The sequence below is a fragment of the Peromyscus californicus genome, unplaced genomic scaffold (genome assembly GCF_007827085.1).
Source record: "Peromyscus californicus insignis strain IS unplaced genomic scaffold, ASM782708v3 Scaffold_5__1_contigs__length_169319896, whole genome shotgun sequence".
Classification (NCBI taxonomy): Eukaryota; Metazoa; Chordata; class Mammalia; order Rodentia; family Cricetidae; genus Peromyscus; species Peromyscus californicus.
Genome location: NW_026294573.1, coordinates 67,675,047 through 67,689,213, shown reverse-complemented (window position 1 = coordinate 67,689,213; position 14,167 = coordinate 67,675,047). Strand labels below are relative to the sequence as shown.

Sequence of the window (14,167 nt, the reverse complement as noted above, 5' to 3'; positions counted from 1 at the left end):
TGGACTCATATGTGCATCATACCTGCTCCTCACATATGCGTACTAGACAAACAACCAAACAACCAAAAAAACTAAGATTTTTAATGAAAAATGTAGCTTTCAATTTTAAAACCTTCGAATTGAACAATGATTTAATCAGCTACTGAATAAAACCGTATTTCTAGTATAAGCTGCTCAGCAGTTATGCTCATTAAACTAGCCTGAAGCTCAGTGTTGCAGCAGCTCTGCCAGGCAGAGCTGAGTTTTGATATTCTCTGCTTTGGAAACAGGGGAGCCTTCACTTTCAAATTGCTGTTATTATGACTTGCCTGGTGCCTTCTTCAATGAAATTTCCTTAAGTCCATCATTTCCTGAGTTTGTTTTCCTGCCACTCAGTAATATTTAGCGAGAGCTCTAGGAGAGCCCATATATTGAAAAGGGAATTCTAGTTCTCATGAGGTTTTGTGGAAAAGAATGTTTTATTCTCTGAAGATCTTATGATTGAAAAGTCATGTGAACATCTTCTATGCTTTGGAGACTTAACTTATTGCATAATAATAATGACTGCTGTCATTAGATGGAATTTTGGAGGTGCTCTTTGATTGTTACGTTTTGTGGTAAAGTTAATGTTCTTTGATATTTTTACTTCAAATGTCCTGTTGGATTTTATAGAGAGCATTCTCCTGATTTTGTTGAACATGTTCAAAACTTATGGATTAGTGGATATTTTATTCTAAAAATCTAATAAAAATTATTGTTTGCTATTTTTCACAAAGGAAAATAGTGTTACTACCATGAGCACTGTTTTAGCTCATGTAAATATCACTGTCTCTCTTAGTGACCTCAATATCCAACACTGTTAAGTAGTGTCTATCAAGTGTGTGTCTTTGTATAGTTAGGCAATATTATATGGGCCTGGATTGATTCCTAAATTTATAAGTCAGTTAAATTGGAAAATATAACTCTTAGTTTTAGCCTTGGAAAAATAAAATGATAATAATATGTAGGGAGAGAGGGAGAGGGGGAGAGAGAGAGAGGGAGAGGGAGAGGGAGAGGGAGAGGGAGAGGGAGAGGGAGAGGGGAGGGAGGGGGACAGAGACACAGAGAGACTGATTGATTTTGATTTATATGAAGGCCCTGTAATGACTTGTATGTGAAGTATCCCTTAAAAGGCTTGAAATATGAAAGTATTGGTCCCCAGGTAGTGGACCCAGTCATTGGGAGATAATAGAATCATGAGAGCTCTGACTTAATTAGCAGACCAATCTGTTGATAGACTCATAATTTGATGGCATTTTTGGGAACAGGTAGAAACCTTCGAAATGAAGCCCTGTTAGAGGAAGTATGTCACTAGGGTATGTCCTTTGGGGGAAGGGTTATGCCTTGTCCTAGACCCCTCTATATATTCCGTGCTTGCCTATGGCTAAGAGGTGAGCATTCTCCTTTGACATGTGCTGGAGACCAAGTATTCAAATATATGAGTCTGTGGAGTCATTCTCATTCCAACCACCACACCACATGAGAGAGAACATGCAGTGTGTGTATTTCTGAGTCTGGGTCACTTTGTTTCATAGAATAGTTTCTAGATCCGTTTATTTCCTGCCCATTTATTAATGTTTCTTTTTCTAGATTTACTGTTTTTAAGTGGTGTGTGTGTGTGTGTGTGTGTGTGTGTGTGTGTGTGTGTGTGTGTGTATGTGTAGTGTTCATAGAGGCAACAGATCCCTGTTGAACTGGAAGTACAGGCAATTGTGAGCCGAGTGTGCCCAGAGCCTGAACTCAGGTCCTCTGGAAGAATAGTATGTGCTCTAAACCTTTGTGCCATCTCCCCAACCTCCCAATTTCATTTTCCTCTACAGCGAGCGAAGTCCCTTTGTGTGTATATATCTTGTTTTCAGTAACCATTTACCTGCTGGTGGACATCTAGGCTGCTCCTGTTTCTTTGCTGTTGTGAAGAGTGCAGCACTAAACATGGATGTGCAAATCTCTCTGCGGTAGGTTGTAGTCCTTTGGGTGTATGTGTAGGAGAGATATGGTGGGATCATTTGATATTTCTAGCTCTGTCTTTTCTAGAAACCTTCATACTTGCTTTCATAATGGCTGTACCAGCTTACACCAGTCAGCAGGAGATAAGGTTTCCTTTTGTGGTAAAGTCTTTGTCAGCCTTGTCAATTTTCTTGATAGCCACTCTGACAGGGTGAGATGGAATCTCAAAGTCGTTTTAAAAACATGATTTATTCCTTAACCCTGCCACCTGTGGTGGGCGAGGCCGCTGAATCTCCCCCTCACCAATGGCAGCACTCAGCAAAGTGAGCCTTGAACCTGGCTTGGGCAGCAAGCACAGCTGACCCTATTGACAGGGTGTGGGTGAACTGGTCCCAAAACATGAATGTGGGAGACCTACCCCCTCCATATGCCTTATGGTGGGTGGTATTGGGGGGGCGAGATTCAACCCCCCCCCACCCCTTGTTGCCCGTGGTGGGTGGGAGAGCTGACCCTGATGACGTAGACGTGGGAGAACTGACCCTGAGGATGTGAAAGCAGGAGAACTGGCTGTTGCTGCAAGGCGTGAACTAGCCAGGGCAATTCTAGAGAGCTCCTCCTGGTGGTGAGCACGGGGAGAGCTGGCGGGCTGACCGACCCTGCAACTACCAGGATTATGAATTGGCCCACCCCTGTATCCACCCCATCTGTGATCTGCTGGAGCATGTGAAGGGGCCAGTCCTACAGACCCAAAGCTGCAGGATCTCCATGACACAGGGCAACAACAGGATCTCCAAGAGGAGTCCTAGTGAGGGCCCAGCATCGATAGTGTAGCAGAAACCAGAGTCCTCGAACCAGACTAATGACTCTTTGCAATGAACACTTGTAAGTAAAGATATGTGGACAAAAGGGTTTACTGCATGACTCACTGTGTCACACTACAGCTTCCATGACAAGATCTTTTCTTTTTTTTCCTTTGTCTTAAATTTTAGTTCATTTTGAGGGGGGCGTTGCAAGGGCAGAGGGTGGGTACGAAGGGATGGAAATATGAATGGGATTGAGATGCATGATGTGAATGACACAAAGAATAAATAAAGAGAAAGTTAAAAATTATTTATTTATCTATTTTTATAAGTTTTGTCTGCATGTATGTCTGCATACTACTTAATTGTGTGCCTGGTGCCAGAAGAGGGCATCTGATCCCTTGGGACTGGAGTCTGTGGGTGTTAAACACTTTAAAAACATTCAGTGGCCATTTGTGTTTCTTCCTTTGAGAACTGTCTGTTCATGAGTCCATTTATTTTGAACTCAGAGAGATCCACCTGCCACTATCTCCAGAGTGCTGGGATTAAAGGCTTGCTCCACTTGATATTTAATTTTTTGTGCAGGAAAGAACACATTTTGGAGACAGATTGAACTAAGTTTTAATGCCATCCCCATGTCAAAGCAGCTGTGTGACCTATAGTGATTATTCCTGTGATCTGTTCGCTCATTTGTAAAATAGCACTAACAGTTTTTATCACACAGAGGTTTTGATGAGTATTAAATGCAATATATGTATTGCTATAAAATGGAGGATAAAAATAAAGTGCACACAACAATCGCATGGGCCTGGAGTGCTATCAACCAAAATAGACTTTGAAATAAAAATGTTGCTGTAGGTAAACAGGCATATCTTACAATGATAGGGTCAAGGTATCATGGAAAGCTAACACACACATACGCACAGAGTGACATGGAAAACTAGCGCGCGCACGCGCACACACACACACACACACACACACACACACACACACACACACACACACACAGTGACACAGATCCAAAATATGTGGAGCAAAGTTTGACCTGATTGAATGTGGAAACAGCATTGTAATTTCAGTTTCCAGTACACTACTTTCAGTAGTGAGTAGCCCAAGTAGGAATAATACCAACAAACAAAAGACTCAACAGTACTGTAAACAAACTTGACCTTACAAATATCTGTGGAACCACATCCATCAGTGGTACAGCACACTCTTCAAGTACAAATGCAACTTTTGTGCACAGGCTATAGTCTAGACTATGTGAAAAACTAATAAATTTAAAAGGATTAAGAATTTACAGAGTGGTCTGAGGATATAGCTAGTGATAGAAAGCTTACCTAGCATGTACAAGCCCTAGGTTCAATTCCTAGTACTGCCTAAAGAAAAAAAATAAAGGAAAAATTATATAAAGCCTCTGAATATAATAGAATTAAATTAGAAATCAATAATAGAAGACAGTATGAGGAAAATTAGCAAATATGAGAATATTAGTGAACACACTCCAAATAGCTAGTAGGTTAAAAAGAAATCACAAAGGGATTAGAAAATACTTAGAAAACATACCAAACTTTATAGGATGGTAGTGTGCTTAAGAAGGATGTTCAAGAAGAAATACTCTCAAATCAGGAACCTAACATCCTACTCTAGAGACTTGAACAAAACCTCAGACCAATAGAGAAAGAAACAAAGAGAAAAGGAAAGGAAAGAAAAAGAGATTAAAAGTAGAGGAAATCCATGCCTTTAATTCAGCACTCGAGAGGCAGAGGCAGGCAGACCTCTGAGTTCAAGGCCAGCCTCGTCCACAGAGTGAGTTCCAGGACAGCCAGGACTACACAGAGAGAAATATTGTCTCGAAAGACCAAAAAAAAAAAAAAAAAAAAAAAATAGAAAAAAAAAGAAAAAGAGGAACTCAACCAAAAGTTGGTTATTTGAAAATATAGCTAAATTAACAAGAGTTGGATAGAGTCATCAAGGAAATAAAAGAGATCAAATTATTAAACCACAGAGAAAATATAAATAAAAATAGTTATAATACCCTGAACATCTGTTTGATAATGAGTTAGACAATTTAGTTAAAATAGGTAATTTTCTGGGAAGATAGAAATTAACAAAATAACTTTAAAAATGATAGAAAATCAAGTAAGATGTTTATTTATTTATTTATTTTTTGGTTTTTTCGAGACAGGGTTTCTCTGTGTAGCTTTGCGCCTTTCCTGGAACTCACTCTGTAGCCCAGGCTGGCCTCGAACTCACAGAGATCCGCCTGGCTCTGCCTCCCGTGTGCTGGGATTAAAGGTGTGCGCCACCACCGCCCGGCTGATGTTTAAAATTTTAATTAGAAAAAATTCCTAAAAAAAAAAGCACAGGCTAGATTGCTTTATTGGTAAATCCTAACCATTTAAGAAGAATTCATACAAATTTGTTAAGAAACCATAGAGAAAACATTTTATTCTGTGGTCAGTGATACCTGTCTGTAACAAAGCAGGCACAGATACAGGAAAGCTGCATTCAGTGTCCTTTTGATATAGCTGGCAAAATTCTCAGCACAATACCAGCAAATAGAAGTTTTATCAGGACAAAAAAAAAAAAGAATTTTACTTTTTATCCTTGAAGTATAAGTCCAACAAAACACTATAACTTAGGGTTCTTCCTGTGCCATGCAAAAGAGGCCAGTTGATCACATCATTTACTTATTTTAGATACTAGGTACTGTCTCGGTGCTAAGTGTATATTGGTGAGGGCAAAAAATAATCCTCTCTTAATGAGGCTTCTTTGAGCTATTCACATTGAAAATAGAACCACTCAAATGAAAACAGAGTGTTATTGAGATAGGCGCTGTGAAGACTATGGTCAAGGAAGTTGACATAGTCAGGGATTTGAAGACTGCTTTTCTGAAGTGGTCATTGAGCAAATCCCTGAATACGGAATCATTACCTGTCATATACAGTAGCTTCTGACCCAGTTATTATGATGTTGTGGATTGAACCCAGGACCTTGAGCACACCAGGCATGTACTATACATCCCTAACCCTCAGTAGTTCCCTCTTAGCTGTGGTTAGTGGTTTTAGTTATCTGAGACTGACTATAGTTCAAAAATATAAAATGGGAACTTCTAGAAATGAAGAATTCCCAAGTTTGAAAAAAGTCATCTGAGTGGTGTGATGATTTCTCACACCGTTATCCTGGACACAGCAGGGCAACCGTGCTGTCTATACTAGCTGCCTGTTAATCATTAGTAGCATTCCCAGTGACCAGGTGATTCATCCTAATATCACACTCTTGTGCTCAGGCAACCCTTTGTTCATGATCACACTCTTGTGTTCAGGCAACCCTTCGTTCATGATCACACTCTTGTGCTCAGGCAACCCTTCGTTCATGATCACACTCTTGTGCTCAGGCAACCCTTCGTTCATGATCACACTCTTGTGCTCAGGCAACCCTTCGTTCATGTAATAGTTTCCCCAAGCACAAGAGTAGTGATACTGACAATTCAGAGAGGCTACAAAAAGCTTCAAACTGCAACCCTTTCAGTAAAAAATGAAGGCAGAATAAGATATTTGAGAGCAAGAGGGCCCTGTTGGTATGATTTTTGTAACAGTACCTATTACTATAACTGTTCTATTTTAGTTATTATTACAAACCTCTTGCTGTGCCTGATTTACAAACAAACCATCTCATAGGTGTGCATGTACAGAAAATATAGTAGACATTTGGTCAGTGCTGTCTGCTCTCAGGCAGCCTCTGGAGCCTTGGAACAGTTCCTTGTGGAGCAGAGGGTTTCTGTGTTCTGAGGCTGTGAGTCTGTCTGTCCTGTCTATCCTGCGTGCTCTGCATTCGTAAGCATTCTTTCACTAGTAGTGACCTCATCAGCTTTTGAATAAGCTTACGTTTCCTCACATTAAAACACCCCAACTCCTCTTTGACCCCTCTCCTTTGCATCTGTTTTTCTTTTTCTCCCTCCCTTCTTACCACGGAAGGGATTCCCGAAGTTTCTGTTTCCATTTATTCATGTTATACTTGACCAGGAAAAAAATCCGCTTATCCCTTCTCCAACCTGTTTTAGTCTGGGTTACAGCTGTACTGGAGCTAAAGACGGTTCTTTAAAGTTGGTAATGACCTCCATGCCCAGTGGACACTTCTTAGTCCTCATTTTGCTTGGCCTTTTGTGGCATTGAACATAATTGACAATTCTCCTTGAAACATTCTTTTCATGATCTTGTGCTCTCTAGTTTTCCCTTTTCTTTTGTTCTGTTTAGTTGGTAGAGAGGCTGCGGCTCCTGAAGGCTATTTTGGGCACTTCTCCCTTTCCATCGAACGCTCTAAGGGCGAATTTCAGACAGTGCCTGTAAATGATTCCCAGACTTACCCTGGCTTTGCAGTAGTGTGTTCGGCTGCCTCTCCCATTTCCCTCCATTACTCACTCTGTGCTCATTTTCACGTATTCATGTAAGGCCTGTTACTTACCAGGCATCCTACTGGTACTAGGGATGACTCTTGTCTCCTTTGTGGAATTCGAACAAGCAGTGAATTCTTCACTCTCTCTGCTAATAGTGAGCAAGTATGCAAGCAAACAAGCAAGACAGTCATAGAACAGCCGCAGTGTAAATGGCCTTGACCTCCGTTATTCCCACCAAGCACTGAAGTCCACCCACTTCTGTTAGTTTGAATCCTTAGACTTAATCTTGACTCCTGCTTTTATTGGAGGAGTCTACTGAGTACCGTGTAACCTAGTGTGGCGTCCTAAGGCCTGGCTGTTCTACCTACTAAGGAGCTTTCCTACACTGTATCTAGCATTCCCCTTTCACTGCTTATGCCATCACTTGACTTCTGCGTTAGGTTTATTGGTCTTGACTGCATTTACTCTTGACTGTCTTCTGACAGCTTGCCATGTGACTGCAAGCAGGGTTTAAAAAACATACTCTTTCAATTTTCTGTCTCAGTTTAAAAATAGTATTTATTCATTTTCTCTGTGTGGAGTATGTGTGTGTGTGCACATGCATGTATGTGTGCACACTCACCCATGCTCATGCAGGTGGAGGTCAAAGGTCAACATTGGGTGAGATCCTTTACTGCTCTCCATCTTATCTTTCGAGATGGTCTCTTAGTGAACCAGAAGCTTCCGGGTTTGTCTAGACTAGCTAACCGCGAGTTCCTCGGATCTCCCTGTCTCTGCTTCTCCAGTGCTGAGGTCACGGGTGTGTGTCGTCATACCTGGCTTCTGCATGGGTTCTCGGGATCTTACTCAGGCTCTCATACTTGTGTGGTGATGCTTTCCCCAGGAAACCATCTTTATAGCCTCTTGCTTCAGTTTTATTGTCATGAAATTCTTATCTTTTGCCATAGCATTATTTTAAGGATAGAAAGGTTTGTTATATACAAAGTATTTTTTTTTTTTTTAAATTCTTCCTGAGACAGGGTTTCTCTGTGTTAACAGCCTTGGCTATCCTGGAACTTGGTTTGTTGTCCAAGTTGGCCTCATACTTACAGAGATTCTCCTGCCTCTGCCTCCGGAGTACTGTGATTAAAGTGTGCGCCTCCACAGCCCAGCTTACAAAGTACTTACGAAGTGTGAGGCACTAAGTCTTCAGTGAATTATTATCCTAGACTTTGTACAGTTGCACATTTGGCCGAGTAAAAATATGAAAAGACAGAGTTTATTAGTAATGGATTTGAACTGGGCAATTAATACCTTGTTGAGACTTAATGATGCTATATAAATTCACAATAAAATATACAGCTACTACAATCTGTAACCTTATTATGTATGCTTTTTCCCTTAATTAAAAGGCTAAGAAGCACCAGGCCTTCCTAGTAGAGACATGTGAAAATAACGTGAAAGAATTGGAATCGGTCTTGGACAGCTTTACTGTGTCAGCCCAGTGGCCATCAGGTTAGTTGAAGGTATAAGATGACAGATGCATCTGTCAATGTTCCAAAGTCACTGCAGTTTGGGAATTCTGCAGATGCCTCTTCTAGTCCCTCATCTCAACATGCTTTGATTGGATGACATGACAAGAGCGGTTCTCACAGCAGTCAGTTGGCCTAGCTGGCTGGGAAAGGGTGACGGAGTGTGGACCTGCTGTTGTCCTCTCAGAACTTGATTTACAAGTGTGGAAGTCTGTGTGGTTGGACAGACAAGGGCTCACGTGCTGTGTTCTGAATCCAACTGAGAGAAGAGTCCTTACAGTATACCTGCAAGGGGAACAGATGTTTCCATCAAACTGAGCCAAGTTCCGCGGCAACCTTCAGCAACTTAAAGGTCATGCATTCAAAAGGTTATGTAGGACACAGGCTGTAGCAGTGCGTGCTCTATACTGTTGCTTTCTGAGCCAGTTCTCACATGTACATATATGTGCTTTGGAGATAACAGTGCTCAGCTAAAATATTTTTGGTTTAGTATTAATCCATTTTAACATAATTAAGAACTAATAATATTAGGTAGAAATACTTTTGGATCTAGCTAATAACCTCTGTTTACTATTACTTTCTTAATTTTTGTAGTTTTGCATCATGAGTGCTTACAGTAGCTTTAACTTGAAACTTTTACTTTCCTACCTGTATTCTTTTGTCTCAGTTTATCTAGTTATTGTTGTGATGTGATTATAGTCTTTAAAAAAGGACATACCATTAAGTTCCCATACATATGGACGTTTAAGGCAATCAGAAGTGGTTTGGGAAGGGAGTTCTTTAGGAAACGGAATTTTAGGGAAGTTTGTTGTCCTTGGCCTGTGCTTTAACTTGTGACCTGCGGCTCCCTCAGCTGGTGAACTATTAGACCTTCAGTCTGCGCTCTTGCTACTTGTTCAGCCTGCTTTTATATTTCATGTTTTTAGCTGTGATTTTATTAAGTTCACATATAACTTTTCATTCTTATATTTTAGTAGTGATTTAAAATAAAACAATTATGGGGGTTAGAGAGATGGCCCAGAGACTAAGAGCCCTGGCTACTCTTCCAGAGGCCCTAGATTCAGTTCCCAGCCCCGACATGGTGACTAACAACTGTCCATAACTCCATTTCCACACATACAGAAATAGACTTACATAAATAAATCAATCTTAAAAGAATTGAAGTTGTTGTACATTGTATGTGTACAGCATATGCACACACACCACAGTGTGTCAGTGGAAGTCAGAGGACAACTTGTGAGATTTTTACTTCTCTTTCTACCATGTGGGGCCCTGGGATAGAACTCAGATCCTTAGGTTTGGTGGCAGGTGCTTTTACTTGCTGAGCTATCTGGCTGGCCCCAGTAACTATGTTCTTAAACCTGAAGTTTCTATGTACATGAGTACACTATACATTTAGGAGATGTGCTGCCAGATGGGGACTGTGTACTCGACTGATGATCTGGTATAGAGACATTGCTGTTTGAATAGTTTGTGATGGTTAGTTGTTCTTTTGTCTTTGTGGATCCATTCTCTGCTGGTGCATGTTTTGATTGTGCTGTGTGAGGCTGAATTCCATCATTTGGGCACCTTTGCTGCCTGGCTTCTTACTAAGTTTGGACAGTAGGTACCAATAGGGAATTTAAGAGGGTGGCGGGAGAAGTCAGGATAGTAGTTCTTCTCACCTTCTGCTCTGGAGCACCCAGGAAGTAGCGGCTCCTTTCAGTGGCTGCGCCTTGTACCAGGTAGCCCCCATTTCATAGGCTGGGTTCTTGATAGGCTGTGGTGACAGTGCACCTTCCACTTGACCCTTTAGGCTTAGATGTAGTGTTGGTTTTCAGCTTGTCTTTATGGTCTGTCATGGTAAATGTCATGCTTGCCTCCATTTCTGTTCATAATCTCTTTGATAGATTATCTTCTGGTGAACTGCTGTGAGGGTGCATTTCCCTCTGACTCACATACCTATTTGGGATTTGTTTCATCCCTGTATTATTATTATTATTATTATTGTTATTATTATTATTATTATTATTATGGATTCTGTTTCTGCTTATACTAGTCCAGGTTGGATTGCTGTTATTTATTTTTTTAGTTAGTTTGCTTTTTTTTGTTGTTGTTTTTTTTTTTTTGAAACAGGTTTTCTCTGTGTAGTCTTGGTTGTCCTGGATCTATCTCTGTAGACCAGATTGGCCTCAAACTCATAGAGATCCACCTGCTTTTGCCTCCCAAGTGCTGTGATTAAAGGTGTGTGCTACCACCGCCTGGCAGTTTTTTTTAATTTAAATGTCTAGCATTAAAATGAAGTAGTTGCTTATTACATATTGAGCTGTTCTCAGTATTGCTGTCAAATATTAAGTAATTCAATTGTTTAATGTTTTATAGAGAATATGACCCATTAAATATATCCTACACTATTTTTTTTTTTTTTTTGGTTTTTCGAGACAGGGTTTCTCTGTGTAGCTTTGCGCCTTTCCTGGATCTCGCTCTGTAGACCAGGCTGGCCTCGAACTCACAGAGATCCACCTGCCTCTGCCTCCCGAGTGCTGGGATTAAAGGCGTGCGCCACCACCGCCTGGCAATCCTATACTATTTTGAGGACATATATGTTACATCCCTAAAAACTGTGTATATATATCTTTAGGTATATGAATCTTTGTCTATTCAAATCAAAGCATCTTCTCTCACCTTGGGATGGTGGCACATTCTTAGAGCGTATAACAAATTGTAACCGGTTAGCCTGGGAAGAGTTCCCAGAGTCCCCGCTTGTCACTGTAAGTAGGCAGTGGTTCTGCCTACTTTCTCACCTCTCTGTACCTTTAAACTCAGTTCATGCCCTGCTTCTACCTGGATTTCAGGAAAAGTAATCTGTAGTTGAGATGTAGAGGTGAGGTTATATCATTTGTTTAAAACTTGCTCTTTCAAGTGAAATGATTGGGCTGGTGAGATGGCTCAGCAGGTAAGAAGTGCTTGCTTCAGAAGCCTGAGACCTGAGTTCAATCCCTGAAGTCCACACTGGAGGAAGATGATTCCAGCTATCCTGTGATCTCCACATATGTGTTGTGGCCTGTGCCTGTCCCCCCACATGAATAATAAATAGAAAAATTAAAATGAAATGATTGAAAATTATTTTCATGACTTGATCTTGGTCGAGAACTGACAGTAGTTGCCCGGTGTTTTAGCTTTGTGGTTGTGTATGTTAGGAAGTGTTCTGAAGTGAGTGTAACCCTGAGTTTGTCTTCAGGTAGCAAATGATCATGGTTGAGCTAGTCCAGGGATGCTCAGGAGTTTCTGTACACATCGGATTACCTTTATTTTCTCATCAGTGTGGCGTTCCAGCTCATCCCCCAAGGTCTCCGACACCTCTCTGACCAGGCACTAATCTCTGTGCTTCCATCCGTCCTTTTCAGTCTGCTTTCTTGACTGACAGGGAGATGAGTGAGAGACCCAAGCCCTAAACTTCCCCTGAAATGACGAGACAGTTTTGGGGCTCTTAATCTAAAGCCTCATACGTCGGGTCAATAATAACCCATTGTATATTTGAAATTTGTGAAGAGATTCGATCTTAAGTGTCCTCACTGCCCCCCTTCCGTCCACAAAATAGTCATTATACGTAATGATGGCTGTGTTAATTAACGTGATTGTGAGAGTCACTTCACAGTGTGAGCACACAACAAATCATTGTATAACCTGAACTTGCAGTCAGGTATTCCTCCATAGGGCTAGAAGATAACAACTTTCCTTTGCTCTAAACTGCCCAGGCTTTGCATTTCCTGCAGAAGTCAAGGTGCCAGCCATGACCAGCTCCATCCTTTCTTACCCACTGACCTCACTTGCTACTAATGTACCTGCTCGGGTTCGGGTCATCCAGCTTCACACTAGCTCGTGAACACCCCAAGCATTCTCTTGCCTTAGCAGTCTTTATGATGAGCATTCTTTTAGATGGAGAGTTTTTGTTATTACTTTGGTTTTGGGTGAGTATATTTGCGTAGCTCTCCTACTGTTCTCAAGCCCATATTCAAGTGTCCGTTAAGCCCCTCCCTCTGCGTAGTCCCCTGTGTTCTGCCCCACTACCACTCCCCCTTTTCTGCTGAACTTTTTTGTGCCAGAGCTCCTATTATTGCCACACATTTCTGACACACTATTTAGTGCATTTCTTGCTGTATCTAAGTTGTCTCTTATTCACTAATGTATAGGGCAGTGCGTGGCACAAAGTAGTCACTCAAAAACTAATGACTATGAATAAAAACACAATGATTAAGAGAATGTTGAAGTCTGTTTTACTTTTGTTGTTGTTTTGAGGCAAGGTCTCACTGTGTAGCCCTGGATGGCTTGGAACTTGCTATGTAGACCGGGCTGGCCTTGAACCTCACGGAGATCTGCCTGCCTTGCAAGTGCTGGGATTAAAGGTGTGCGCCACCATGGCTGGCTCTGTTTATCATTTTAATTTCTGTAGTTATCAGTGTAGTTATGAAGTCTTTCAAATTATAGTCTCTAGGAGCCTTTGGCAAATAGTCACTGGGAAGATTTTCCCTTGAGTGGAGTTGCACAGTTCTTGATGCATCATAGAAATTTCTCCATGATTGCTTACTTTGTCAGACAAGGAAGGTTCTGCGTAATCAGGGACATTTGTTTCTGCTCTACTTTCTACCTGCTATTGATACTGAACTAGTACTGCTTAAATCTTGCTTGCTTCCCCCTGGTGAGGATGAAGGGTTGGGGGAAGGTCATTTCTGCTTTGAGCCCATGCAGTCTTCTGCCTCAGATACAATGTTTCTTCTAATACAGTGTGTGCTGTGCTCTAAAACTGGCAGACGTTGGAATGTGACTGTCACTTCATGAGATTTTCCTTATGGTTCAGCCTTCAATCCTCAGTGTGGTAGACTTTTCCTGAAGGCTTTCTTTGAGGAAATACTTTGTAATACTGTAGAAATATTACTTTTTCTTCTACTTGGAGAGACTAAAGAACCCATGAAAATAATAGTCATGGGTGTATGTGTGGGGGACTAGAGACATGGCTTTGTGGTTAAGAGCACTGGCTGCTCTTCCAGAGGACCTGGGTTTGATTCTTGACACCCCCATGGCAGTGTACAGCAGTTTGGAGAGCTAGTTCTGGGGGGATCTGATGCCCTCTTGTGGCCTCCACTGGCACTGCAGTCATGTGATACACACAAACCACATTCACATAAATAGCCATAGAGTTGGATGCTTTTAGGCATATGAATGCTACCTAGGAACTGATTGGGCAGTTTGAGGGAGTGCTTTTAGGAATCAAGAAAACAAACTGGACTTTTTATTTTTTTTCTTCCTTGACTTCTTTCATATAAGAATATTTCCCAGACTTAGTGTCATTTTAGAATTTTGATTATTTTGTAAACACTGTGAGATGTGCTGTAGCCAGAGATTCCTGGGTTGCAGAGACTGAGGGTGGCTACAGGAGCAGCACTCTGGTTCCCATTCATGCTGTTCGCTGGTGTTTTTTCTCATGCATTCTCCCACTTTCCTTGAGGATTACA

At 41.3% G+C, this 14,167-nt stretch overlaps 1 protein-coding gene across 5 annotated transcripts in view; it reads left to right on the top strand.

The window, feature by feature from the left end:
• The window catches only part of Ccdc171 (coiled-coil domain containing 171), a 314,303-nt gene that overhangs the window by 88,067 nt on the left and 212,069 nt on the right, over positions 1-14,167 (top strand). For 4 of the 5 annotated variants that reach the window (XM_052716877.1, XM_052716878.1, XM_052716879.1 and 1 more), the window contains one exon: positions 8,556-8,658. The exons of the other annotated variant lie outside the window; for it this stretch is intronic. In XM_052716877.1, coding sequence (XP_052572837.1) covers positions 8,556-8,658 — 103 coding nt within the window. The remainder of the gene's footprint in view (positions 1-8,555; positions 8,659-14,167) is intronic. 5 annotated transcript variants of the gene reach the window in all.